This window comes from Salmo salar, chromosome ssa27 (genome assembly GCF_905237065.1).
Source record: "Salmo salar chromosome ssa27, Ssal_v3.1, whole genome shotgun sequence".
In the NCBI taxonomy this organism is placed as follows: domain Eukaryota; kingdom Metazoa; phylum Chordata; class Actinopteri; order Salmoniformes; family Salmonidae; genus Salmo; species Salmo salar.
Window position 1 is genome coordinate 24496246 of NC_059468.1, and position 25997 is coordinate 24522242.

Below are 25997 nucleotides of genomic sequence, written 5' to 3' on the forward strand. Positions count from 1 at the left end.
TAATAGCTTGTGCTGTCACTGGATAGGCTACCTCTGACCTTTTGCCTGAAGAGTCTCCCCGACCTGGGGACATTCCTTATCAAATGTATATCAGTGAATAATGTGGCTCAGATATGAGATACCCAGGAGCCATCGGATTAAAGTCTATAGACCAGACAGATTAATACAGTATGGTCCACTGAAGATGAAAGGACGCCACCTTGCAGCGACAGAAGTCATGACATAGCACTGGCTACAAATCAGCTGCCAAGGGGAGTGTATTTTGGTGCTTTCAAGACAACTGGGAACTCTGGAAAAAAACAAGGTCAAATCATGACGTCAGTGATCTTCAGGTCGGAGCTCCAGAAAGATGCCTGAGTTTTCGAATTAGAATTCCGAGTTGGATGACCGTTCAAAACTATTTTTCCTAGTCGGAACAATTTTTCCCCCTTAGTTCCCAGTTGTTTTTAACGCATCATTCATGTTGTATGTAAGTGAGAGATGCCCTACAGCTACTCTAAGCCCTGCAGCCATCTTAGGCTAGACTGCTGCTAAGCTGGTGAGTGTGAATGTTTTTACAAATCTACATCTCCTAAACCGTGTTAAGCTGCTAACAGCAGCACCTGCTAACTGTAGCTGGAGTGTGTGGTTGCAGAGAGAGGAAAAGAGTGAGGGAGAAAAGTGAGACAGAGTGGGAGGATGCAAGGGACTCTGAAGGAGAGAGAGAGAGATCACTGAAGAGCAACACGTGCCACACACCACACAGTGGTCAGTTAGTTACCATTTTATTATTAGTGTTATACTGATCGGAGTTCAGGGTCTCCAAAGGAATAGTTTGATAAGCATGATGCAAGAAACACCACAGAGTAGGGGTCTCCAACTCTGTTCTTGGAGAGCTACCCTCCTGTGCAGGATTTTGCTCCAGCCCTGCTCTAACACACCTGGTTCAGCTGCTCCTCATCGAGACCTTGATTGGCTAAATTGGGTGTATTAGAACAGAGCAGGGTTGAAGCAAAAGCCAGTAGTTCTCCAGGAAGAGGGTTGGCAACCCCTGGTTCTAGAGTCTAGAACCCACCCCTGGCTCTAAAATCTTTCGATTTCTCTGGTTCTAGAGTCTTGAGTTCTTTTCAGTCTAAAATGACCATGACATTCTGTTTGATCTTTGTCTTTTGTTAAAGAAAAATATGAAAATAGAGTTGACAGACATTTAGGCACACTATAGACACGTACTGTACACAGATATGCACACGGTTCATTATCATAGATTCATAATGTACTAGGAGATCCCAGTTTTTCACAGCAAAGTTTCATCAAAATCTACATGAGGCTGTGTTGTCTCATTGTGTTCACCCATTAGATTCTGTTCCCATTCATTTCATGATTTATACAACACAGGATCATGTTGATGTGGGGTAAATGCTATGAAAACCTGTCCCTAAGGGATTAAAAAACATCAACAGCCAAGCCGTCTTGAACGGGAGGAGAGTGTGGAGGCTTTTAAGGTGAAGTCCTATGGGGTTCCCCTGGTCAACTCTCCAGTCCGGGGACAAATATCCACCTCCCTTTAAAAAGGTGTCACAGCTCAGAGTTAATGTCCTCACGCTGTCAATCACAGTCAAGAGCTGCTCATTGCCAGCCAATCACAGCAGACGAGAGACAGTTCCATCCAATGGCAGCAGTGGAATGGAGCTCTGTTCGGCCAATGGAAGAACTCCGGTAGTAAGTGCTCTTCAGCAGTGATTCTATTGGTTCACAGGAACACAGTATTCCTGCAATTCTATTGGTCAGATGACAAAGTCTCTCCTGTCATTGGTTCATATAACAGGATGCAATTCCCATCCAGAGGCTTTAGCTCGACTGGCTGGATCACTCCTCTTTCCTGCTACTGACATATCAGCACGGAAACCACAGATTCATCAGGAGTGAGAAACCCCCCCAAAAAACACAGACTTATAAAACAAGTCTAAATACATTTTTTTTGTTTTGTTTTTTTAACATCGGAATGTAGGTTGTTGGGGTTAGAATACTTTTTTTCTTTGGGGAAGGGGGATAATTCTTTCACCTTTTCTACAATTTTTCAAAACATTTTAGTTTACATTTTATACAATATACAGTTATTCAAATACACATGCATTAAAGAAAAATATTGCACAAAATGAATGACAATAAAAGTGTGATTAAGTAAGGATATCAGTGGGTTTTCTCTTTGTAACGTAGTGCTGCGAGTGTGTGTGTGAGAGCGTTACTATAGCATGGTCTCTTGGTCTGTATTAAGGCTGCTTCACTAAAGCTCACACTGGCACAGTGTCTGACTGGGGAGGGCTGCATCTTACTGCTACACACACAAACGCACAGAAACACACACAAACCTCTAAAAGACCTAACACAGACAGACAGGACCCACAGAGTACATTGTAATAGGCATACCTGTGTATGCGAAAACACCCGACAGACAGTCACCTCTACAGACGGCAACATTCACACAGTCTGGCCTGTTTCATTTCATTCTGGCTCTGTCCAAAATGGCACCATATTCCTAATATAAAAGTGGACTACTATTAGGCTCCGTCTGTCCAAAAGCAGTGCACTAGAATGGGGTGCCATTTCATATTTACCCAGGTCTCAGCTCTAGAGAGAGCAGGTGAGCTGTGCATTCTGGTTTCTTCTTCTTTCACATGATTAACAATAGGAAGCACAGTGAGTAGACTAGAGCTGTCTCTATCCTGCCTGTCTACACACAGACACACAAACAGCTAGGGCTTTGGTTGTCATGGCTACTGACCGGTGCATTAAAAAAGGGGAAATGGCCTTTAGGCCAAACCCTGCCTCCTTGTGTCCGAAAGGATTATGGCAGGCATGGATGATGTCACATTGTGTAAAAAAAACACAAAATAACAAAAACGTGAAAAAACACACGCCTTGCAGAACCGGATGTGGTTGACACTGCAGGCCCATTCTCTGTCTCTATTTCCTCATCTGTCTCCTGCTGTTTAAAAGCTTACAGTATAAGTCAGACCCATATATACCCGTAGAAAAAGAATCTATTAATTCTATTTCTATGTACAGGTACAGTATATACACAACATATGCCATTCAACCTATGTGGGTCGTTCTACGAAATGAGTCCCTTTTGCATCCCTTTGATATTTTTAGTAGAAATTGTGCGGCAATATTGATTTTTATAGCTGCAATATGTTACTTTTTGGGCGACCCGACCAAATTCACGCAGAAATATGAGTTATAGATCTGTCACTCATTGAAAGCAAGTCTTAGAAGCAGTATATATGTTCTGTGGGTTATTTCTATGCTTCACGGTCTTAAGTTTCATTTAGCAACTTTTACTTTCGTTTTTTGTACACCAGCGTCAAACAGCTGAAAATACAATATTTTGGGTTATCGAAAAGCTATTTCAGGGCGGTTTACATAGTACAATGATTCTCTTCCCTGTACTTGCTTGTTTCGTCATAAACTGAAATTAGGTGAACTACTAGAATTTTCGCAACCAGGAAATGGCAGATCGATTTCTGCATAGTGCATCTTTAAAAGCCTGTTATATTAAATGAAGTGACCACATGGACAATTCAACACATTTGATTTTTAATATGAATAGACTTGCTGAAGTGCCACAATTCTGCATTTTGCCATGTCCCTCTGTGCACTCTCTGTGACTTCTAGGAAGATGTTAACCCAAGTTTTCACCATCACTGTGAAGACTAAGTTATATTGTTGCTTTGACAATGTAATTTGTGAAGAGTATTTATTTAGTGTGATTCATTCAGGTAAACCCTGTTAAATGAACTATCCTATTCCTTTTTTTAAAAATTCAAATGAAAAATTGAACATTTAACAGTAAAATTATAATGTAAAAGCAGATGAGCTGGTTATACTCTTTTTTTGCCATTTTCTCTTGATTTGTGGTGGAAAACTGAGTGGGTTGAGGATAACACGTCAACCCCGTTACTCATAGATACAAAGGCAAAAAATGTTTTAACAATTCATTGTTTTTTGTGAAGCTGGTATTCAATTGCCCCTCCCTGTTGCACACAAGAGCCTTCCATTCCCCCGGTCACAAGGGATTTATGGCTGATTTAAGATGAAATCGTCACCCTGTTACGGTCAACCCTGTTACGGTCAACCCTGTTACGGTCAACCCTGTTACTTTATCTGGCACTTACATTTAGCATGTTTGTTTCTTCATTTTAGTCATTTAGCAGACACCCTTATCCAGAGCGACTTACAGGAACAATTATGGTTAATTGCCGTTAAAGGCACCGACAGATTTTTCACCTAGTCGGCTCGTGGATTCCAACCAGCGGCCTTTCGGTTACTTGCCCAATGCTCTTAACTGCTAGGCTACCTGCCACCCAGTTATTTTTTTCTTTAACCTCTTGAGATGGGAAACTATGCTTTTTATTAGGTTGAAAATATGCTCTTCATTAAATCTACATTTCTTTCCCACCAAATTACTCTAACCCTGCGTTTCCCCAAACTTGGTCCTTGGGACCTTAAGGGGGTCCCGCATGTTTGGGTTTTTGCCCTAGCACTACAAAGACGATTAATAAACTCATCATCAAGCTTTGATTACTTGAAATCAGCTGTGTAGTGCTAGGGCAAAAAAAACTGAACCCAGGACCGAATTTGGGAAACACTACCCAAAAGGGACTCATTACATGAAACGACCCATGTATTTCTCTATACATAGCTCTGCTCTCTGGTATCAGTAACGGAGATCAGCTGCTGTGTATATCAGAGCAGCTGTCAGTCTGACCACACATCTACAATAAAATAGTTTAGTAGGAAATAAAAAGTACAAAAATAAAATAAAACCCAAATGAGGTCTCTAAACTGTGCACAGGAGAGGAGAGGGTGTGTGTGAGTGAGTAGAGGAGAGTGTGAGAGGCATGTAGGGGAGAGGAGGAAGAGTTAAGTGCTCGGATGGCCCAAAAAGCACCTCTGACATAGAAAGAAGGACACGCACACCTCTTCTCACCAGCACACATACACACCCTCCCCACTACTCCACTACTCCCCTCCTCCCTCTGTTACCTCACGGCGTGTGAGCGAGTGTGTGTGTCACCAAGTACACTGCCCAATCCCAGTCTCCTGTCACCTCTTCAGGGAGGTGCTCTTAAGTTTCTGTGTGTATCTAGCTGTGCGCGGCGAACGGGAGTGCAGTTTGACAAACAGCTCTGGGAACTTGTACTGAGGGAACATGGTCTCCAGGAATCCTTCTAGGAGCACGTAGACCAGCCGACGATTCATTGGTCCGTGTTGGAACATGTCAAACACACGAAGGATGCCTTTACGAGTCGTATCCGCCCCTATGATGTGCTTCAACTCATCTAGAGGAGGATAGAGTGAGAAATGATGGATTAATAGTGAACAAGTGTGTTCAGTCTGTGTGTGTGTGTGTGTGTGTGTGTGTTTGTGTGCATTACCTGGCATGATTCCCAATAGGTTGGTCTTGGCGGCGACCCGTGTCCTCATGCGGATGTTCTTGTCCCGGCGGGGCGGAGACTCTGCTAGGATTCCGTTGGGCCAGTATGAATCCCTGCACAGGGACGGGACCACAGAGAGTTACCTTCTAACCAATCACACACAGCGATCTAATAGTGCGTGTGTGTGTGTGTCTGTCACCTGAACTTCTTGACGTAGTCTGCCACCTGTTCTGGAGCTGTCATGAAGTCCACATGATCAACAATCTTCCTGCAGAGACCAGAGGGGCAGACAATACAGTCAGATCTCTGTATGTGGCCCTGGTGTGTGTGTGTGTGTGCATGTGTGTGTACAGTACCTGTTGATAGTGTCTCCGTATGTGGCTCTGATGAGTTGCTGCAGAAGGTTCTTGATGTTCCTGCGAAGCCACTGGTTCCTCTCCTTCAGGTCAAACACCTCATCCATCAGCAGCAGCATCACACGCAGAGGGATGTTATCATCCACCTGGAACACACACACCTCCCAATGTAAACGTCATACCACTATATTGCTTTCACTAATTGATCATGTTTCAGAGGAGAGGTGGGACCGTGTGCTAGTCGGGGTGTGGTACTCACGTTGTCGTCCAGCTGGGCCGAGACCCGGCAGTGCTCTGGGTCAATGTCAGACTTGGGGAGCAGTGGGGGCACCTGGACATCAGACAGTAGAGTATAGTCAGATGTATAGTCTAAGTATAATTAGTACATGGTCAGTCTGGTTGGACTTTTAAGGTTAGAGAGTGTAGCAAGACTGTTGAACATGGACTGTTTGATGTTGCCCCAGTTTCTCAGACATGCGTCCAATGTCGGTTATGTTAAGGTTGTAGTATAGGTAGTAGGCCCGTGAACGTTTAAATGTTTAATTGGGATCCTTAACGTTAAGAAAAACCCTTTCATAGATGCAGAAAGTAAACAGCATAGTGGGTCAAATTCCGCAACAACTAAGATCGTTGAAGCGCGAGGCTCAACTTCTCCGCTGTTTTGGTGCCCTGGCAACCACACTGAACAGCGTGAAGCGAATCAGTGCACATTCGCAGACACTGTGAGAGCCAAGTGTTGCATCTCAGTATCCTAGCCTATTCATCGATGATAGGCCTTGCTTTACTGACGCTGTGAGACGTTGCAAGCCAAGAAATTGCGAGATACAGTTTTTGATTGGCAGGATAGGCCTAGTGCACGGTTCTGACTTTCTGCCTGGTGGCCGACCCGCCTAGACTGTGCCCCTCCCCTCTCTCTCCGTTCCTCGCTAGCTCGCTATGAAAGATGCAAGTGTTTCTGTTTTCAGAAGTATGGCAACTAAGTCTCCTCTGTTCCAAAAATTCTGAATCTTGACACTCAGAAATAGGAGTCGACGTGCAAGGAGTTCTTTTGGAGTCGACACTCCACTACTTCATCGTTGTTAACATTTGGAAAAATGGTAGAGAAAGACAAGCGACGGCAGCGAAACCCTGTAGGGCAATACTTTGACAAGTTAAATGAGAAGGAAATGTAAACTTTGTAAGGTGGAATTGAGGGACAGTAATGGTAGTACAGCTGCAATGCTTCACCATCTGAAAGGGACGCACCATGAGACCTAAACTGTTGCTGGCAGCAGCACAGCTGCATCGCGTGGAATTATGTGCATTTTCTTACCGTTTTAAATGGAAAACCAATATGATTTTTTCAGTTTAAACGTTAAGAAATGTTTTCCATTTGTCACATCCCTAATAGGTAGAGTCCTTACCTTGAACATGGACTGTTTGATGTCCTGTCCCAGTTTCTCTGACATGCGTCCCATGTTGTCAGCAGCAGTGTTCATCCCTTCAGCCAGACTATCTGGCAGTCTCTTCACTGCGTTCGACACGTTACGCATCGAGCTACGCAGCGGGTTCACAAACGTATCCATCTGTTGAGACATGTGGCTCAGTTGGTAAACAATGACGCTCGCAACGCCAGGGTTGTGGGTTCGATTCCCATGAGGGACCAGTATGAAAATGTATTCACTAACTACTGTATAAGAGAATCTGCTAAATAATGTAAATGGGCCACACACAGACAAACACGCGACAGGTGAGTGTAGTGAGCGATGCCGTAACTAAGCCACTTGAGTATGTACAGCTGGGCAACGGGAGTGTTTTTAAATATAAAAAGATATATCATTTAGCAGACACTCTTACCCAGAGCAAGAGTGTCTGCTTACAGGAGCAATTAGGGTTAGGGTTAGGGTTAAGTCCCTTGCTCAAGGACACGTTGACAGATGTTTCACTTAGTCGGCTCGGGGACTCGAACCAGCGATCTTTCGGTTTCTGTCCCAAAGCTCTTAACCGATAGGCTATCTGCCGTGTGTGTGTGTGTGTGTGTGTGTGTGTGTGTGTGTGTACCTTGCGTGCGAAGTCTCCCTTGCCCTTGCTGTATTGCTTATTCTCCAGGAAGTCATAGACATATGGGACGAGAGTAGGACAGGCCTTCACCATCTCTGGATTCAGCAGCAGCTAACACACACACACAGAGAGAGAGAGAAGAGAGGAATGGTCATAGCCACGTAAAACAGGTATACTAAAGAAACAACTACACACACACACTCCTACCTGTAGGTATGCGTTGAGATCTTTTTTCCTCTTCTCCAGGAAGTCTCTGTCCATGTTGTTGAACGTCTTCTTCCCTGGCAGCTTCAGGATCGACGTCAAGTTCTCAAACTGGAATATATCAAACACACACATACATGCCAGGTTCCCAAAATGGAGGTACAACACACAGGCTTCCACCACTTTGAAGTAGTCGACTGGGTGGGACTTGCTATGGGTTAAGGCAGGATCACATCATTTCATCCAGGTAAGCAAAATTCCATAAGTGCAGGAGACAGTAAATCACCAACATTGGCTTTATACCTGTTCAGACTATATGCACTCCAGCACATTAGGTGGTGTTATGCACCTTTTCAGTTTATTTACAAACTGCCAATGCACTCTTAGAAGTAGAATAAACGTACAACTTTAAAATGGAGATGCTGTCACAGAAGATGCAATTGCAAGGATAGAAGGTATGCCACCTTTCCAAATCTATGTACACACCTTAGAAGTCAGAAGGACTTTGTTATAGGAACACATATATTTACCTTTACCTGCTCCGTGATCCTCATGTGGAAGTCGTGGAAGTCGGAGTAGCGGCGGTAGGTTTTCCAGGAGTCCTCGCTGCCGTCGTGGTTACGGCGGCACACGGTGATGGCGTAGAGGGCGTAGGTCTTGCCGTGGTCGTTACACACCCCTGTAGCACCCAGCAGCCCCAACCCCATACCCAACCCAGCCCCGGGGAGACAAGCATCAGCTACTGATACACAGAGCCCAGGGGGAAGAGGAGGCAGGAGAGGGCGAGGAGGAGGAGGAGAGGGATAGGGAAGGGAGGCAGGATAAACAGGAAGTGCACAGACAGAGACAGAGAAGGGGAATGAGGACAGATGACAAAAAGTAGCAAAGGAATAAGTGAAGGAAAAAGGAAAAAGAGAAGAAATGGTAAAGGTGATGAAATAATGAAAGTGTAAAAAGAAAAGTAGCAGCAAAATGAGATGGTAACATGAGTGATACAAGTTGATGGTTAATGTGAGGAGATGAGGTTACAGGTCAAAGGGTGATGAGAGGGGAGGTGGGGGCTAGTCGGGGGAGTGGTCAGTAGTTCAAAAAGGCACACACACAGTCCTGGCCATAAAAAAAGTTACTCGTCGCACCGCTGTAAAATCTTGCCCACCCTGCCCTTGCTATTTTATCATCCAAGACACATCTTCCATGCCATAAATAATGGAACTCACTGGACTGCCGTCTTGTAGTGTTAGGAGACAACACTGCATCTAGGCTCCTTACAGCATCAAGGCATTTTGACAGGGTAACGCTTTTAAGGCCACTACTGTTGTACCCACACATATCTGAATGAAACCACATTAGTAGTCAGTAGTCACACATGCAAGTGAGGGGACAATGGTAGTTGGTTAACTTTCAGTAGCACACTAGCTTACAATACATCACATCCCACCACAGACAACACACTCATCTGACTGGATATCACAAGTCTGAATTCAAGTGTGTGAGTACCTGTGTCAGAGATGAAGGCGTGTAGCTGTATATTGTCGTCATGGCAGGAATTCGAAAGGTCATCCAGAGACTGTAAACAGTGGAGAGAAACAACCATTAAGAACCAGAGATACTGCCAATCTCTGGACTAACATCCAATCAACACCTGTGATACTGTTAATCCCTGTACTAACAGCCAATCAACAGCAGCGACACTGCTACTTCGACCGCAATAAAAGTCAACCATTTCCTAACAGTTGTTAAATCTTAACAACTCTATAGCAGGGTAGCGAACACCAGAGGTCCAATAACACCGGTTCTAAAAGACAGTACCGTGACTCGGGCTGTATTTCATGACTGCACTGAGCGCTGGTGTGTCTCAGGGACTGACCAGGACTTACCAGATTAATGCTTCCTGTTGGAGAACCGTTGAACGATTCTGTAGAGGAAGAGAGAGAAATAGTTTGAGATATAGGACAACAGTTTCTCTTCAAAGTCATGGGGAATAGGTTAGGCCAGGGGTGTGAAACTCATTCCACGGAGGGTCGTGTGTTCTGTTGGTTTTGTTATTTGTTTTCAATAGGTGTCCAACTAAGACCTAGACAACCAGGTGAGGTGAGTTCCTAACTAATCAATTACCTTCATTGATAAAACAGGGGAGAAGCAAAAACCCTCCTCTCACCCCTGGGTTAGGGTTAAGCTATGCTTACAGTGCACAGACAGACCGTACTAACCTCCATCTCCGTCATCTGATCCTCTATAAGAGGGTTCTTTCAGCATGTCCAGTTCAGCTAACATCCTGATGTAGAGGGGACTCTGTCTGAACGACGGGTAGTACCTGTCATCACGAAGCATCATGTCATACACCTGCAACACACACACCAGAACACATGGGAATACTTTATTTGGATCCACAACGAAGCATTGAGTACAAAGGTCTCCAATATGCTTGCTAGCTGTTACAGTCTCCGACAGTTGATAACGTTTTTAATCAGACTAACAAAAACACACTTTTCTCTGGATGTCGTCGAATATCTCTGGCGTGGGGTCGCCTTCCTTCTGTAGCTTCTCTCTCAGTTTGACTACAGACACCTCATCTACCTGCACCCTGGGGGACGCCTGGAGAGAGAGAGGGGAAGAGGGAGAAAGAGAGAGAGAGGAAGAGGGAGAAAGAGAAAGGAAGAGGAAGAGGAAGAAAGAGAGAGAGAGAGAGAGAGAGAGAGAGAGAGAGAGAAAGAAAGGTGGACAAAAGTTTAAGAAAATGTGTGGGTTTGAGCACGTGTTGCAAAAGTGTATGTGTATGTTGTGAAAGCGTGTGTGTTACCTTATCAGACAGGTACTGTTCATAGACCCCTAGTGCTGCAGCCTTCAGCAGTCCTTTAGTAGAACCTCCCTTCTTTCCATCCTTCTGCCATCCCTCCATCACCTCTAGTTGTTGCTGGGCTGTTACTCTGTAGCCCTCTACTGTCAGCCAGAAGAACAGCTCTGCCTGGGCCCCAGCCGCCTGCATGTAGTCTACAGGAGAGGGCAGAGGTCAGAGGTAAGGGGTTAGGATGTTCCTCTGTAGCCCTCCACTGTCAGGCACACACATGCCTTCACACACATGCCTTCACACACACACACACACACACACACACACTTTGTTTGCTGTTGTATGTGGTTTTTCCAGTGTCTTCTGTCTGTGTTGTCCCACGTCCCCACCGGAGACCATTTGACTCTTGCCTGGCAGTCATTGTAAATAAGAATTTGTTCTTAATTGACTTGCCTGGTTGGAAACTGTGTTAACAAACCTCCAAACGAGCTTCAATGCCACACAACACTCCTTCCATGGCCTCCAACTGCTCTTAAACGCTAGTAAAACTAAATGCATGCTCTTCAACTGATCGCTGCCCGCACCCGCCCATCCGCCTAGCATCACTACTCTGGATGTTCTGACTTGGAATATGTGGACATCTACAAATACCTAGGTGTCTGGCTAGACTGTAAACTCTCATTCCAGACTCATATTAAGCATCTCCAATCCAAAATTGAATCTAGAATCGTCTTCCTATTTCGCAACAAAGCCTGCTTCACTCATGCTGCCAAACATACCCTAGTAAAACTGACTATCCTACCGATCCTTGACTTCGGCGATGTCATTTACAAAATAGCCTCCAATACTCTACTCAGCAAATTGGATGCAGTCTATCACAGTGCCATCTGTTTTGTCACCAAAGCCCCATATACTACCCACCACTGCTACCTGTATGCTCTCGTTGGCTGGCCCTCACTACATATTCGTCGCCAAACCAACTGGCTCCAGGTCATCTATAAGTCTTTGCTAGGTAAAGCCCCGCCTTATCTCAGCTCACTGGTCACCATAACAACACCCACCCCGTAGCAGGCGCTCCAGCAGGTATATTTCACTGGTCATCCCCAAAGCCAACACCTACTTTGGCTGCCTTTCCTTCCAGTTCTCTGCTGCCAATGACTGGAACGAATTGCAAAAATCGCTGGAGTCATATCTCCCTCACTAACTTCAAGCATCGGCTGTCAGAGCAGCTTACCGATCGTTGCAGCTGTACACAGCCCATCTGTAAATAGCTCATCCAACCAACTACCTACCTCATCCCTATAGTTGTTTTTTTGTTTTCTGCTCTTTTGCACCCCAGTATCTCTACTTGCACAATCATCTTCTGCACATCTATCACTCCAGTGTTTAATTGCTAAATTGTAATTACTTGCCACTATGGCCTATTTATTGCCTTACCTCCTCACTTCACAGAGTGTATTACAGATTTTCTATTGTATTATTGACTGTATGTTTGTTTACTCCATGTGTAACTCTGTGTTGTTGTTTGTGTCACACTGCTTTGCTTTATCTTGGCCAGGTCGCAGTTGTAAATGACAACTTGCTCTCAACTGGCCTACCTGGTTAAATAAAGATGAAATAAAACAAATAAAGGTTAAATAAAATATAAAAACAAGTCGGCTTGCATGACAGTGTTGTGTGTGTGGTACAGTACTAACCCATAAAGAATTGCAAGGCGATGTTGTGAACAAGGATGTGTTCCAGCGGTATGATGCACAGCTTGCCGAAATTAGCTGCTAGTTTTAGAGTATCTACTTCCTACAGCAGAAATAGAGAGATGAGATAAGGAGAGATAGAAAGCGTGAGAACGAGAGAGAAAGAGGTTTAGTAAGTGTGTGTTTAACTCATTTTCACTGTTCATCAAACTCTCCATAATAGCCCATGTCTGACCTTCCCTGACTGTAGCCTCTGTATCCTGGTCTCACAGACCTTCTTCACAAACAACAGACTGTTGATCTGATTCTTTATAACATTGATATCTGAGAGAGGGAGAGAAAGAGGGAAGGAATGGGATGGAGGGAGGGAGAGGAGAGTGGAATGAGAGATTAATATATATATTTTTGAGGGATTGTATGTATAAACTCAGCAACAACAACAAAAATGTCCTCTCACTGTCAACTGCGTTTATTTTCAGTAAACTTAACATGTGTAGATATTTGTATGAACATAAGATTCAACAACTGAGACATAAACTGAACAAGTTCCACAGACATGTGACTAGCAGAAATTGAATAATGTGTCCCTGAACAAGGGGGGAGGGGGGGTCAGAATCAGAAGTAACAGTCAGTATCTGGTGTGGCCACCAGCTGCATTAAGTACTACAGTGCATATCCTCCTCATGGACTGCACCAGATTTGCCAGTTCTTGCTGTGAGATGTTACCCCACTCTTCCACCAAGGTACCTGCAAGTTCCCGGACATTTCTGGGGGGGAATGGCCCTAGCCCTCACCCTTCGATCCTGGAGGGGATTGAGATCCGGGCTCTTCGCTGGCCATGGCAGAACATTGACATTCCTGTCTTGCAGGAAATCACGCACAGAACGAGTATTATGGCTGGTGGCATTGTCATGCTGGAGGGTCATGTCAGGATGAGCCTGCAGGAAGGGTACCACATGAGGGAGGAGGATGTCTTCCCTGTAACACACAGCGTTGAGATTGCCTGCAATAACAACAAGCTCAGTCCGATGATGCTGTGACACACCGCCCCAGACCCATGATCCACCTCCAAATCGATCCCACTCCAGAGTACAGGCCTTGTTGTAACGCTCATTCCTTCAACGATAAACGTAAATCTGACCATCACCCCTGGTGAAAAAAAATGTGACTCGTCAGTGAAGAGCACTTTTTTCCAGTCCCGTCTGGTCCAGCGATGGTGGGTTTGTGCCCAAAGGCGACATTGTTGCCAATGATGTCTGGTGAGGACCTGCCTTACAACAGGCCTACAAGCCCTCAGTCCAGCCTCTCTCAGCCTATTTCGGACGGTCTGAGCACTGATGGAGGGCAGTTGTTGTTGCCATCCTGTACCTGTCCCGCAGGTGTGATGTTCGGATGTACCGATCCTGTGCAGGTGTTGTTACACGTGGTCTGCCACTGTGAGGACGATCAGCTGTCCGTTCTGTCTCCCTGTAGAGCTGTCTTAGGCGTCTCACAGTACGGACATTGCAATTTATTGCCCTGGCCACATCTGCAGTCCTCTATTGCTATGGTGACCAGTCCTCCTTGCAGCATGCCTAAGGCACGTTCACGCAGATGAGCAGGGACCCTGGGCGTTTTTCAGAGTTTATTTTATTTTTACCTTTACTTAAGAACACATTTTTATTTTCAATGACGGCCTAGGGGCAGAACGACGGGGATTCGAACTTGCAACCTTTCGGTTACTAGTCCACTGCTCTAATCACTAGGCTACCCTGCCGCCCCAGCAGAAAGGCCTCTTTAGTGTCCTAAGATTTCATAACTGACCTTAATTGCCTACCGTCTGTAAGCTGTTAGTGTCTTAACGACCGTTCCACAGGTGAATGTTCATTAATTGTTTATGGTTCATTGAACAAGCATGGGAAACAGTGTTTAAACCTTTTACAATGAAGATCTGTGAAGTTATTTGGATTTGTACGAATTATCTTTGAAAGACAGGGTCCTGAAAAAAGGGACATTTCTTTTTTTGCTGAGTTTATTTTATGGTAAAAGTGTGGTGTCATGCATGTCTGTGTGCATGTGTGTACCGTCTCCTGCGGTGTCCAGTGATCGTAGGTACTGTAGTTCCTCCAGGGCCTTGTCTTTAACAGCCTCCAGCTCAGACACTTTGTCTGTCAGCTTCAAGATGTTCATAAATGCCTCGTAGTTACAGCTAGAGTCCCGGATCTACACACATATACACACACAAACACGCATGCAGGCATACACACGCGCTTATGTAACATTTATATCAGTTGATGAATGTTATTGATCTCTACTAACCTTATACAACTGGTTGATCAAGTGGTAATATTGATAATGATATTGATTATCAATGTGATTACTGATACTGACCATCCAGATAACGAACTGGTTGATGTAATCAGGATCACTCAGCTGGTTGACCAGGGGAAGGAGAACGCCGCGAGCCAGAATCTCCTGGGACATGGACACAATCAAATTACATCACATAAAATATGACTTTATGCCATTTAGTAGACAGCTTTTATCCACTTACATTCATGCGTGCATAGATATTTATGTATGGGTGGCCCCAGTGGGTATCTAACACACAACCCTTGGTGTTGCAAGTGCCATGCTCTACTGACTGAGCCACTCAGGACCACACATCACACTCAATTTCATGTTGGTTTGTGTGTTTCAGTGTGTGTTTGTGTCACAGTGTGAGTGTGTGCTTGTCTTGTGCGTGTGTGTGCGTGTGCGTGTGTGTGTGTGTGTGTGTGTGTCTCACCCTAAGGAAGTATCTCATGTTCTTGTTGTGGAAGTCTCCAGGAGGTAGTAAAAGGTAGAGCAGCACCTCACACAAGTCCCTTAGGAACCCTGACACAGAGACACACACAGAGATGTCAGTACCTGAATGTCAACATTATGATGTACACCAAGTATACCAAACATTAGGAACACCTTGCTAATATTGAGTTGCAACCCCCCTTTTGCCCTCAGAACAGCCTCAATTCATCAGGGCATGGACTGTACAAGGTGTGGAAAGCGTTCCACAGGGATGCTGGCCCATGTTGATTCAATGCTTCCCACAGTTGTGTCAAGTTGGCTGGATGTCCTTTGGGTGGTGGACCATTCTTGATACACACGGGAAACGGTTGAGCATGAAAAACAAACCAGTGTGCCTGGCACCTACTACCATACCCCGTTCAAAGGAACTTAACATATTTTGTCCTTCCTTCATCTACACTGATGGAAGTGGAATTAACAGGTAACATCAATAAGGGATCACAGCTTCCACCTGGATTCACCTGGTCAGTCTCATGGAAAGAGCAGGTGTTCTTAATGTTTTGTTCACTCAGTGTGTGTGTATATATATATATATATATATATATATATATATATATATATATTCAAAGTTGCTTCAACTTTCGTGTTGAGGTGCAGCGTGTGAACCTTCCTCGCTCTAATGGGAAGTGTGTGTGTCTACCTTCTTCATCCTTCAGGGAGGTGCAGACCACGTCTCTGCAGACGTTCCTCTCCATCTCTACCTCCGCCTCAAAGAATGACTCCACCATCTCCTCCAAGTCCCCTAGAAACACATCACCACCATCTTCATCATCATCATCATCACCTTCATCAACATCACCACAATCATCATGTCAGAGAGAGGGAGAGTGCATGTCTGTCGGTGTGTGTGTATTAGTACTCTGTTTATTGTCATCCCTGCGCTCCAGTCTGTCCTGGGCCTTTCTGAAGACTCGGAGGTGAGTAGCGAAGTCATCCACCAGTCTGGTGGTGAAATAAGGCTGCCAGTCCACCTCTTTAGACCTGTATAATATTAATAATAACACACTAGTTATAGAGAAGTAAGGAAGAGCAGTAAATCACCAGTAATATAGTAGTAATAGAATGTTACCGTGTAGAGAACTGGACCAGAGCGTTCTGGACAGTCTGTCTGATTTCCAGCAGGAAAGACTCATCCTCACTCAGAGTGTAATACCAATACTGAATATAATCTCTCAATGCAAACTGGATGACCTGGAGAGGGAGAGGAGGAAGAGAGAGAGTGTTTGAGTGAGAGAAACTGGCCAGTCATTATTGTAGGTGAGAAGTCCATTTTCATTAAACCCACAGTGGCCATACAGAACACAAGAGGGAGATAAACCATGCAGGACCACACACACACAAACACACAGTGACGTCTGCAGAGAGACAGTGGGGCTGCTGATCCAGGCAGGTCATGATCTAATTAGGCTACTTAATGACATGTTCTCACTTTATCTGGCTGCTATAGCAACTAAGTAACTAGCACTTTAGTGGAGACATTTCAGTCACAGCTATCATTCTCTAGGACTAACAGAGGGAATATGTCTGTTATGTTCAACACTGAGACACATACATAAACATCTACTAAGACAGTCAGAAATACAAACACACCCCTTTGCTACAGAGACATAAATGTCTACATTGAGATAGTTGCAGACTAAAACTGGTGACTTGGCTTCAATCATAGTTGTATAGACAGAACCCAGTAAACAGAAAGTATCTGTGTGTCAGCACTGTGCTCCCTCTCCGTTTGTTTTCATCTGCCCATCCTTCATCCATCTGTTACTTACCTGTTGCAGAGGCTCGTCTATGTAGTTGGAGCCAGTCAGTCTCCTGTCTATCTTTATAGGCTTCTGCTCCAACCTCATCTCATCCAACGTCTGGGGGGGAAAGAAAGAGATGAAGGGGGAGGGGAGAAGAGAGAGAGTCATTATTTGTGTGAGTGTGTGTTGGTGAGTGTGTGCATGTGTGTGTTTCATACCTTCAGTATACCCGTTTGCGTGGCTGGCAGGTAGGAGTGTTCACACTTCTCTAGATGTCTCTCTGAGTTAGTCTTCCCAAACAACAGAGTGACCGCAAAACCACTGGAGGAGGAGAGGAGAGAGGGAGAAGACAGGTAAACCAGATTCATTAGTAATCTCAGTAAAAACCTATTGAAAGCTGGGATACAACCAAGACAGATCATTTCACATAAACATCTATAAATGACTTAACTTCAAACAGGTTTTGCACACTTACCCGCCTACAACGCAGCAGATATAGAAGGCCAGGTAGAAGATAGCGAAGGGTCCGAAAGTGATGAGGAACAGCACCACTCCTAGACCCCCCCATCCCCAAACAGACAGACTGGCCTGGAGGGGGGAGGGAGGGGGTTAACTTCTTATGGATGGTGGCAGTATTGAGTCGCTTGGATGACTGACGAGCCCAGAGTAAACTGCCTCCTACTCACTCCCAGAAACTAAGATATGCATATTATTAGTAGATTTTGATAGAAAAAAACTCTGAAGTTTCTAAAACTGGTTGAATGATGTCTGTTAGTATAACAGAACTCATATGGCAGGCAAAAACCTGACAAAAAAATCCAACCAGGAAGTGATTTGTAGTTCTATCTAATCCCTGTTCAAACTACAGTGTCTGTGGGGTCATTTTGCACTTCCTACGGCTTCCATTGGCTGTCAACAGCCTTTAGAAACGTCTTTCATGTGTCTCCTGTTACTGGGCAGAGAATAGGAGCTCAGTCTATCAGTGGACTGCCTGGGAGCAGTGAGTTGTTCACTGCGCGGGCACGTTGGCGCGCCTCTCCTTTTTCCTCTGTAATGAATACGCTATTGTGCGGTTGGAATATTATCGACGTTTTATTTTAAAAAGACCCTAAGGATTGATTGTAAACATCGTTTGACATGTTTCTACGAACGGTAATGGAACTATTTGACTTTTTGTCTCTTATTTTACGCACACGCGTTATGCCTTTGGATAGTGATCTGTACGCACGAACAAAACGGAGGTATTTGGACATAAATATGGAGTATTTCAAACAAAAAGAACATTTATTGTGGAAGTAGGAGTCCTGGTAGTGCATTCCGACCAAGATCAGCAAAGGTAAGGGAATATTTATAATACTAATTCTGAGTTTAGTTGACTCCAGAACTTTGCTGGTATCTGTATAGCTTGCTTTGATGGTTGAGCTCTGTACTCAGAATATTGACAAATGTGCTTTCGCCGAAAAGCTATTTTAAAATCTGACACAGCGGGAGCATTAAGGAGTAGTATATCTATAATTCTTTCAATAACTGTTGTAAATTTAATCAACGTTAATTATGAGTATTTTTGTAAATTGATGTGCTCATTCACCGTAAGTTTTGATGGGAATACATTTTCTGAACAATGTAAAATGGGGTTTATGGATATAAATATGAACTTTATCAAACAAAACATACATGTATTTTGTAATATTGAGTCCTGGGAGTGTCATCTGATGAAGATCATCAAAGGTTAGTAATTGATTTTAGCTGACTTTCTGGTTTTTGTGAAGCCTCTGCTTGCTTGGAAAATGGCTGTGTGATTTTCGTGTTTTGGTGCTGTCCTAACATAATCCAATGTTTTGCTTTCGCCGTAAAGCCTTTTTGAAAGCGGACACTCTGGTTAGATTAAGGAGAATCTTATCTTTAAAATGGTGTATAATACTTGTATGTTTGAGAAATTTTAATTTTGAGATTTTTGTTGTTTTGAATTTGCCGCCGTGCACTTTCACTGGCTGTCGTCATATCGATCCCGCTAACGGGATCAAGCCATAACAGGTTAACATATAGCAATCACCCAACTAATTTCACATTTGAACTGTGGCGGTCTAAGGCACTGCATCTCAGTGCAAGAGGCGTCACTACAGTCCCTGGTTCAAATCCAGGCTATATTACATCCGGCCGTATTGGGAGTCCCATAGGGCGGCGCACAATTAGCCCAGCGTAATCCAGGTTTGGCCGGGGAAGGCCGTCATTGTAAATAACAATTTGTTAACTGACTTGCCTAGTTAAATAAAGGTTAAATAAAATATAAAACACTACAGAAAGTCAGATCGAGAGAAAGCGAGAGGAAGAGAGTTTCTCATCCTCAGGTTTCCTGTTATTGTCAGAGCAGGAAAAAGAGAAACTGCTGACCTCACTGCTAACATCGCTAGCTCTCTCACTGCATCCTAACCTGATCTCACACAGCCTACAAGCCTAATGCTAGCAATCTAACTGCTAATGCTAGCACTTGCATTGCAATCTGTGACCTAGCTAAGAAGTAAATGCGAATGACATTTCAGTTGAAGGCATTCAGTTTTAAAACTGACTAGGTATCACCCATGTAGACTAGGCTGTTTGACATATACACTGAGTGTACAAAACATTAGGAACACTTTCCTAATATTGAGTTGCACACCCTTCTTTTACCCTCAGAACAGCTTCAATTTGTCAGGGCATAGACTCTACAAGGCATCGAAAGCATTCCACAGGGTAGCTGGCCCAGGAAACTGTTTAGTATGAAAAACCCAGCAGCGTTGCAGTTCTTGACACAATTAAACCGGTGTAACTGGCACCTACTACCACACCCTGTTCAAAGGCAGTTAAATATTTTGTCTTGCCTATTCACCCACTGAAATGGCACACACACACAATCCATGTCTCAATTGTCTCAAGGCATAAAAATCCTTCTTTAACCGGTCTCCCCCTCATCATCTACACTGATTGAAGTGGATTTAACATGTGACATCAATAAGGGATCATAGCTTCCACCTGGATTCACCTGGGCAGTCTATGTCATGGAAAGAGCAGGTGTTGCTAATGTTTTGTACACTCGGTGTATAATGTCTTCTACGGAGAGAAGTTGTGATTCGCCCAGAAGAATGTACCGCCAACTACATCGAGTCACTATCAGTCAATAATTGTAAAGCTGTCCATTATTTAATGTTTTCCTTCTCTAGGTTTGTCCTGTGTAACTGCAAGCTTCACTTTGGGTGCTGAAATCTGTAGTTTTTGACAAAAGTAGCATTTTACGCAACCTCTTGTTTGTTAGCAGAGGAGGAGGACCCCATCAAAATCAGATGTTTTTGATTCAAAACAGACAACTCTATAGCAATCAGGACAAGCACAGGTACACAGTAAGGATTAAAGAATGGATATTTTTTATACTTTTATAAAGTATTGAGTTACTGCATGTTTGAAGTCGCTAACTTCCTACTCCATTGGAAAACTGTGGATTAGGTGGCGCAATTTGACAGACTACTACAGATTTCAGCACCCAAAGAAAAGCTTGCAGTTACAGACAAACAGATACAAGGTAAGCATAAAAATAGACATTTTTACTAGTTTTGGCGGCACACTCTTCTGGGCGCATCACAACTTAAAGGCCCAATGCAGTCAAAAAACATGATTTGCCAGTGTTTTTTAATATGTATTTTTCAACACTGAGGTTGGAAGAATACTGTGAAATTGTGACAATTATGATAATGCCCTTTTAGTGTAAGATCTGTTTGAAAAGACTGCCTGAAATTTGAGCCTGTTTTGGTGGGATGGAGTTTTGGCCTGCCTGGTGACTAGTTAATTTCTCTTGGGTAGGGGGCAGTATTTTCACGGCCGGATGAAAAACCTACCCAAATTAAACTGCCTATTACTCGGGCCCAGAAGCTAGAATATGCAGATTATTAGTATATTTGGATAGAAAACACTCTGAAGTTTCTAAAACTGTTTGAATGATGTCTGTGAGTATAACAGAACTCAAATAGCAGGCAAAAACCTGAGAATAATCCAACCAGGAAGTTGAAAATCTGAGGCTGTAGTTTTTTTTTTAATGAATTCCCTTTCCAAACTACAGTGACTTAGGGGTCATTTTGCACTTCCTAAGGCTTCCACTAGATGTCAACAGTCTTTAGAAAGTTGTTTGAGGCTTCTATGGTGAATTTTGAGGGAATAACAGCCGGTTCAAGCAGTGGACTGTCTGAGGTCATGTAGTTACTTCATGCACATTCACGCATGGCTAGCATTTATTATTTTTCTTCTGTAATGAATACGCTATTGTCCGGTTGGAATATTATCAATTATTTATGTTAAAAGCACCCTAAGGATTGATTGTAAACATCTTTTGATATGTTTCTACAAGCGGTAGGTAATGGAAATTTTAAGCTTTTCGTCTATTGATTTGCGCTCCCGCATCATGCCTTTGGAATAGTGTTCTGGACGCGCCAACAAAACGGAGGTATTTGGACATAAATGATGGACTTTATCGAACAAATGAACATTTCTTGTGGAAGTGGGAGTCCTGCGAGTGCATTCCGCCGAGGATCAGCAAAGGTAAGGAAACATTTCTAACACTAATTTAGAGTTTTGTTGATGCCAGAACTTGGCGGGTAACTGTATAGCTTGCACTGATGGCTGAACTCTGTACTCAGAATATTGAACAATGTGCTTTCTCCGTAAAGTTATTTTGAAATCTGACACAGCGGTTGCATTAAGTAGTAGTATATCTATAATTCTTTAAATAATTGTTATATATTTTGTCAACGTTTATGATGAGTATTTCTGTAAATTAATGTGCACATTCACCGGAAGTTTTGGGAGGCAAACATTTTCTGAACATCACGCGCCAATGTAAAATGCTGTTTTTGGATATAAATATGAACTTGATCGAACAAAACATACATGTATTGTGTAACATGATGTCCTATGAATGTCATCTGATGAAGATCGTCAAAGGTTAGTGCTTAATTTTAGCTGTATTTCTGTTTTTTGTGACGCCTCTCCATGCTAGGAAAATGGCTGTGTGGCTTTTCTTGTTTAGGTGGTGTCCTAACATAATCTAATGTTTGGCTTTCGCTGTAAAGCCTTTTTGAAATCGGACAATGTGGTTGCATTAAGGAGAAGTGTATCTTTAAAATGGTGTAAAGTAGTCGTATGTTTGAGAAATTTGAATTATGAGATTTTGGTCGTTTTGAATTTGTCGCCCTGCTATTTCACTGGCTGTTGGGAGTGTGTCCCGCAGGTGGGACAGTCACGTCCCACATACCCAAGAGAGGTTAATAGACCAATAAGAAAGAGTTTCAAATCTCTCTGCCAATAACAGCTAGTTCAGTTTTCCCCTCCCCACTCAGACCACTCCCAGACAGACCTAGCAAAATTCTTGCTTGAGAAATTGCTCTTTGATAAGAAGCTATTTTGTTACTTTTTGACCATTTTAATTTAAAACAATCACTGTAATGTACTTATATTTTTAACCAGAAATGATTTGATATTGAGATTTTTTTTTAAAAACGGCTGCATTGGACCTCTGCAGAAGATATATGTTGGAGTTAAGTCGCTTAGCTACCGGTGAACCAGTTTCATGCTTACAAGCTAACTGCTAATGCTATGCTAGCTTTCTCACTGCATCCTGAAGTCTTACACAGCCTAAATGCAGACTAACACTAGCAAGCTTATGCTAGCAGACTCTGTACGTAACCCAGTCTCCAGCCAACACTGGCACACATCACACAGGCGAACAAGATACAATCGGTTTATTCATTACCTCAGGTCATTAGCCTACATCTGAGGGATTCTTCAGGCTACTTGAAAGACAGCCAGGTTAACAGCTAAAGCTGGTCCGGAATCTATTTTGCATGAGGATTGTCTACCAGGGTCTAGATCACAGTTCATTTGTTCACATTCTTCAGATGTTTGCTGTGACAGCTAAAGGTTCCAGGAGTGCTAGGTGAAGTGATATGGGTGAGGCAGGTGTGTGTCCACCCACAGAGTAGTGTGACAGTCACAGAGGGGGCACTCAGGTGGAATGTGGCACTCCAGGTGCAGGAAGGAAGATCGCAATAGGTGAGGTGAGAATGGTACTGTGTGTGTGTGAGTGTGTGCGTCACTCAAGGAAGCAGGCACTCCAGGTGCAGGAAGGAAGAGAGAATTAGGCCATGGGGAGAATCTCAATTGCATACTTCTAGCGTCCTCTCTCCTCTCCTCAAAACCCACATTTATTTGTGTGTGCCCACATTTTTCAACTTTGGGGCACACATGCTCCTTGTAAAAGAGTTCAGCGTAGAGCCCTGGGACGGTAGGTCTCCAGGAACAGGTTCAGAGAGCTCTGCTATAAAGTATTGTGTGAAAGGAAGGAGGACCCCAGGGGAATAAAGAAATAAAAAGAAAGTGATCTGTCCATGATCTGATTCAGAGTCACCCTGCTGCTGATCCCTCTCACTGTAGAGTCACCCTGCTGCTGATCCCTCTCACTGTAGAGTCACCCTGCTCACTGTAGTCACCCTGCTGCTGATCCCTCTCACTGTAGAGTCACCCTGCTCACTGTAGAGTCACCCTGCTGCTGATCCCTCTCACTGTAGAGTCACCCTGCTGCTTCACTGTAGAGTCACCCTGCTCACTGTAGTCACCCTGCTGCTGATCCCTCTCACTGTAGAGTCACCCTGCTGCTGATCCCTCTCACTGTAGAGTCACCCTGCTCACTGTAGAGTCACCCTGCTGCTGATCCCTCTCACTGTAGAGTCACCCTGCTGTATCCCTTCACTGTAGAGTCACCCTGCTCTGCCCTCTCACTGTAGAGTCACCCTGCCTGCTGATCCCTCTCACTGTAGAGTCACCCTGCTCACTGTAGAGTCACCCTGCTGCTGATCCCTCTCACTGTAGAGTCACCCTGCTCACTGTACAGTCACCCTGCTGCTGATCCCTCTCACTGTAGAGTCACCCTGCTCACTGTAGAGTCACCCTGCTGCCAATCCCTCTCACTGTAGAGTCACCCTGGTCACTGTACAGTCACCCTGCTGCTGATCCCTCTCACTGTAGAGTCACCCTGCTGCTGATCCCTCTCACTGTAGAGTCACCCTGCTCACTGTAGAGTCACCCTGCTCACTGTAGAGTCACCCTGCTGCTGATCCCTCTCACTGTAGAGTCACCCTGCTCACTGTAGTCACCCTGCTGCTGATCCCTCTCACTGTAGAGTCACCCTGGCACTGTACTCTCTGCTGATCCCTCTCACTGTAGAGTCACCCTGCTCACTGTAGATCACCCTGCTGCTGATCCCTCTCACTGTAGAGTCACCCTGCTCACTGTAGATCACCCTGCTGCTGATCCCTCTCACTGTAGAGTCACCCTGCTGCTGACCCTTCACTGTAGAGTCACCCTGCTCACTGTAGATCACCCTGCTGCCAATCCCTCTCACTGTAGAGTCACCCTGCTGCTGATCCCTCTCACTGTAGAGTCACCCTGCTCACTGTAGAGTCACCCTGCTGCTGATCCCTCTCACTGTAGAGTCACCCTGCTCACTGTAGTCACCCTGCTGCTGATCCCTCTCACTGTAGAGTCACCCTGCTCACTGTAGAGTCACCCTGCTGCTGATCCCTCTCACTGTAGAGTCACCCTGCTCACTGTAGAGTCACCCTGCTGCTGATCCCTCTCACTGTAGAGTCACCCTGCTCACTGTAGAGTCACCCTGCTGCTGATCCCTCTCACTGTAGAGTCACCCTGCTCACTGTAGAGCCACCATGCTGCTGATCCCTCTCACTGTAGAGCCACCATGCTGCTGATCCCTCTCACTGTAGAGTCACCCTGCTCACTGTAGAGTCACCCTGCTCACTGTAGAGTCACCCTGCTGCTGATCCCTCTCACTGTAGAGTCACCCTGCTCACTGTAGTCACCCTGCTGCTGATCCCTCTCACTGTAGAGTCACCCTGGTCACTGTAGAGTCACCCTGCTGCTGATCCCTCTCACTGTAGAGTCACCCTGCTCACTGTAGAGTCACCCTGCTCTCACTGTAGAGTCACCCTGCTGCTGATCCCTCTCACTGTAGAGTCACCCTGCTCACTGTAGTCACCCTGCTGCTGATCCCTCTCACTGTAGAGTCACCCTGCTGCTGATCCCTCTCACTGTAGAGTCACCCTGCTCACTGTAGAGTCACCCTGCTGCTGATCCCTCTCACTGTAGAGTCACCCTGCTCACTGTAGTCACCCTGCTGCTGATCCCTCTCACTGTAGAGTCACCCTGCTCACTGTAGAGTCACCCTGCTGCCGATCCCTCTCACTGTAGAGTCACCCTGCTGCTGATCCCTCTCACTGTAGAGTCACCCTGCTCACTGTAGTCACCCTGCTGCTGATCCCTCTCACTGTAGAGTCACCCTGCTCACTGTAGAGTCACCCTGCTGCTGATCCCTCTCACTGTAGAGTCACCCTGCCTGCTGATCCCTCTCACTGTAGAGTCACCCTGCTCACTGTAGTCACCCTGCTGCTGATCCCTCTCACTGTAGAGTCACCCTGCTCACTGTACAGTCACCCTGCTGCTGATCCCTCTCACTGTAGAGTCACCCTGCTCACTGTAGAGTCACCCTGCTGCTGATCCCTCTCACTGTAGAGTCACCCTGCTCACTGTAGAGTCACCCTGCTCACTGTAGAGTCACCCTGCTGCTGATCCCTCTCACTGTAGAGTCACCCTGCTGCTGATCCCTCTCACTGTAGAGTCACCCTGCTCACTGTAGAGTCACCCTGCTGCCAATCCCTCTCACTGTAGAGTCACCCTGCTCACTGTAGAGTCACCCTGCTCACTGTAGAGTCACCCTGCTCACTGTAGAGTCACCCTGCTGCTGATCCCTCTCACTGTAGAGTCACCCTGCTCACTGTAGTCACCCTGCTGCTGATCCCTCTCACTGTAGAGTCACCCTGCTCACTGTAGTCACCCTG

At 44.9% G+C, this 25997-nt stretch overlaps 1 protein-coding gene across 6 annotated transcripts in view; it reads right to left on the reverse strand.

The window, feature by feature from the left end:
- Positions 1-748: 748 nt before the first annotated feature.
- LOC106588736 (sorting nexin-13) overlaps positions 749-25997 on the reverse strand; it is a 35369-nt gene continuing 10120 nt past the window's right edge. The window contains exons 2-26 of one of the 6 annotated variants that reach the window (XM_045709232.1): positions 17543-17655; positions 17286-17388; positions 17095-17184; positions 16395-16516; positions 16185-16306; positions 15966-16067; positions 15267-15355; positions 14870-14953; positions 14563-14701; positions 12735-12823; positions 12503-12602; positions 10818-11008; positions 10505-10612; positions 10228-10360; positions 9895-9932; positions 9515-9584; positions 8554-8759; positions 8021-8128; positions 7814-7924; positions 7177-7338; positions 6033-6104; positions 5774-5919; positions 5617-5685; positions 5418-5530; positions 749-5321 (exon numbers count right to left, since the gene is read on the reverse strand). In XM_045709232.1, coding sequence (XP_045565188.1) covers positions 5086-5321; positions 5418-5530; positions 5617-5685; positions 5774-5919; positions 6033-6104; positions 7177-7338; positions 7814-7924; positions 8021-8128; positions 8554-8759; positions 9515-9584; positions 9895-9932; positions 10228-10360; positions 10505-10612; positions 10818-11008; positions 12503-12602; positions 12735-12823; positions 14563-14701; positions 14870-14953; positions 15267-15355; positions 15966-16067; positions 16185-16306; positions 16395-16516; positions 17095-17184; positions 17286-17388; positions 17543-17655 — 2916 coding nt within the window. In that variant the 3' untranslated portion in view covers positions 749-5085. The other 5 variants (XM_014178018.2, XM_014178017.2, XM_014178020.2 and 2 more) reach the window with 5 other exon arrangements.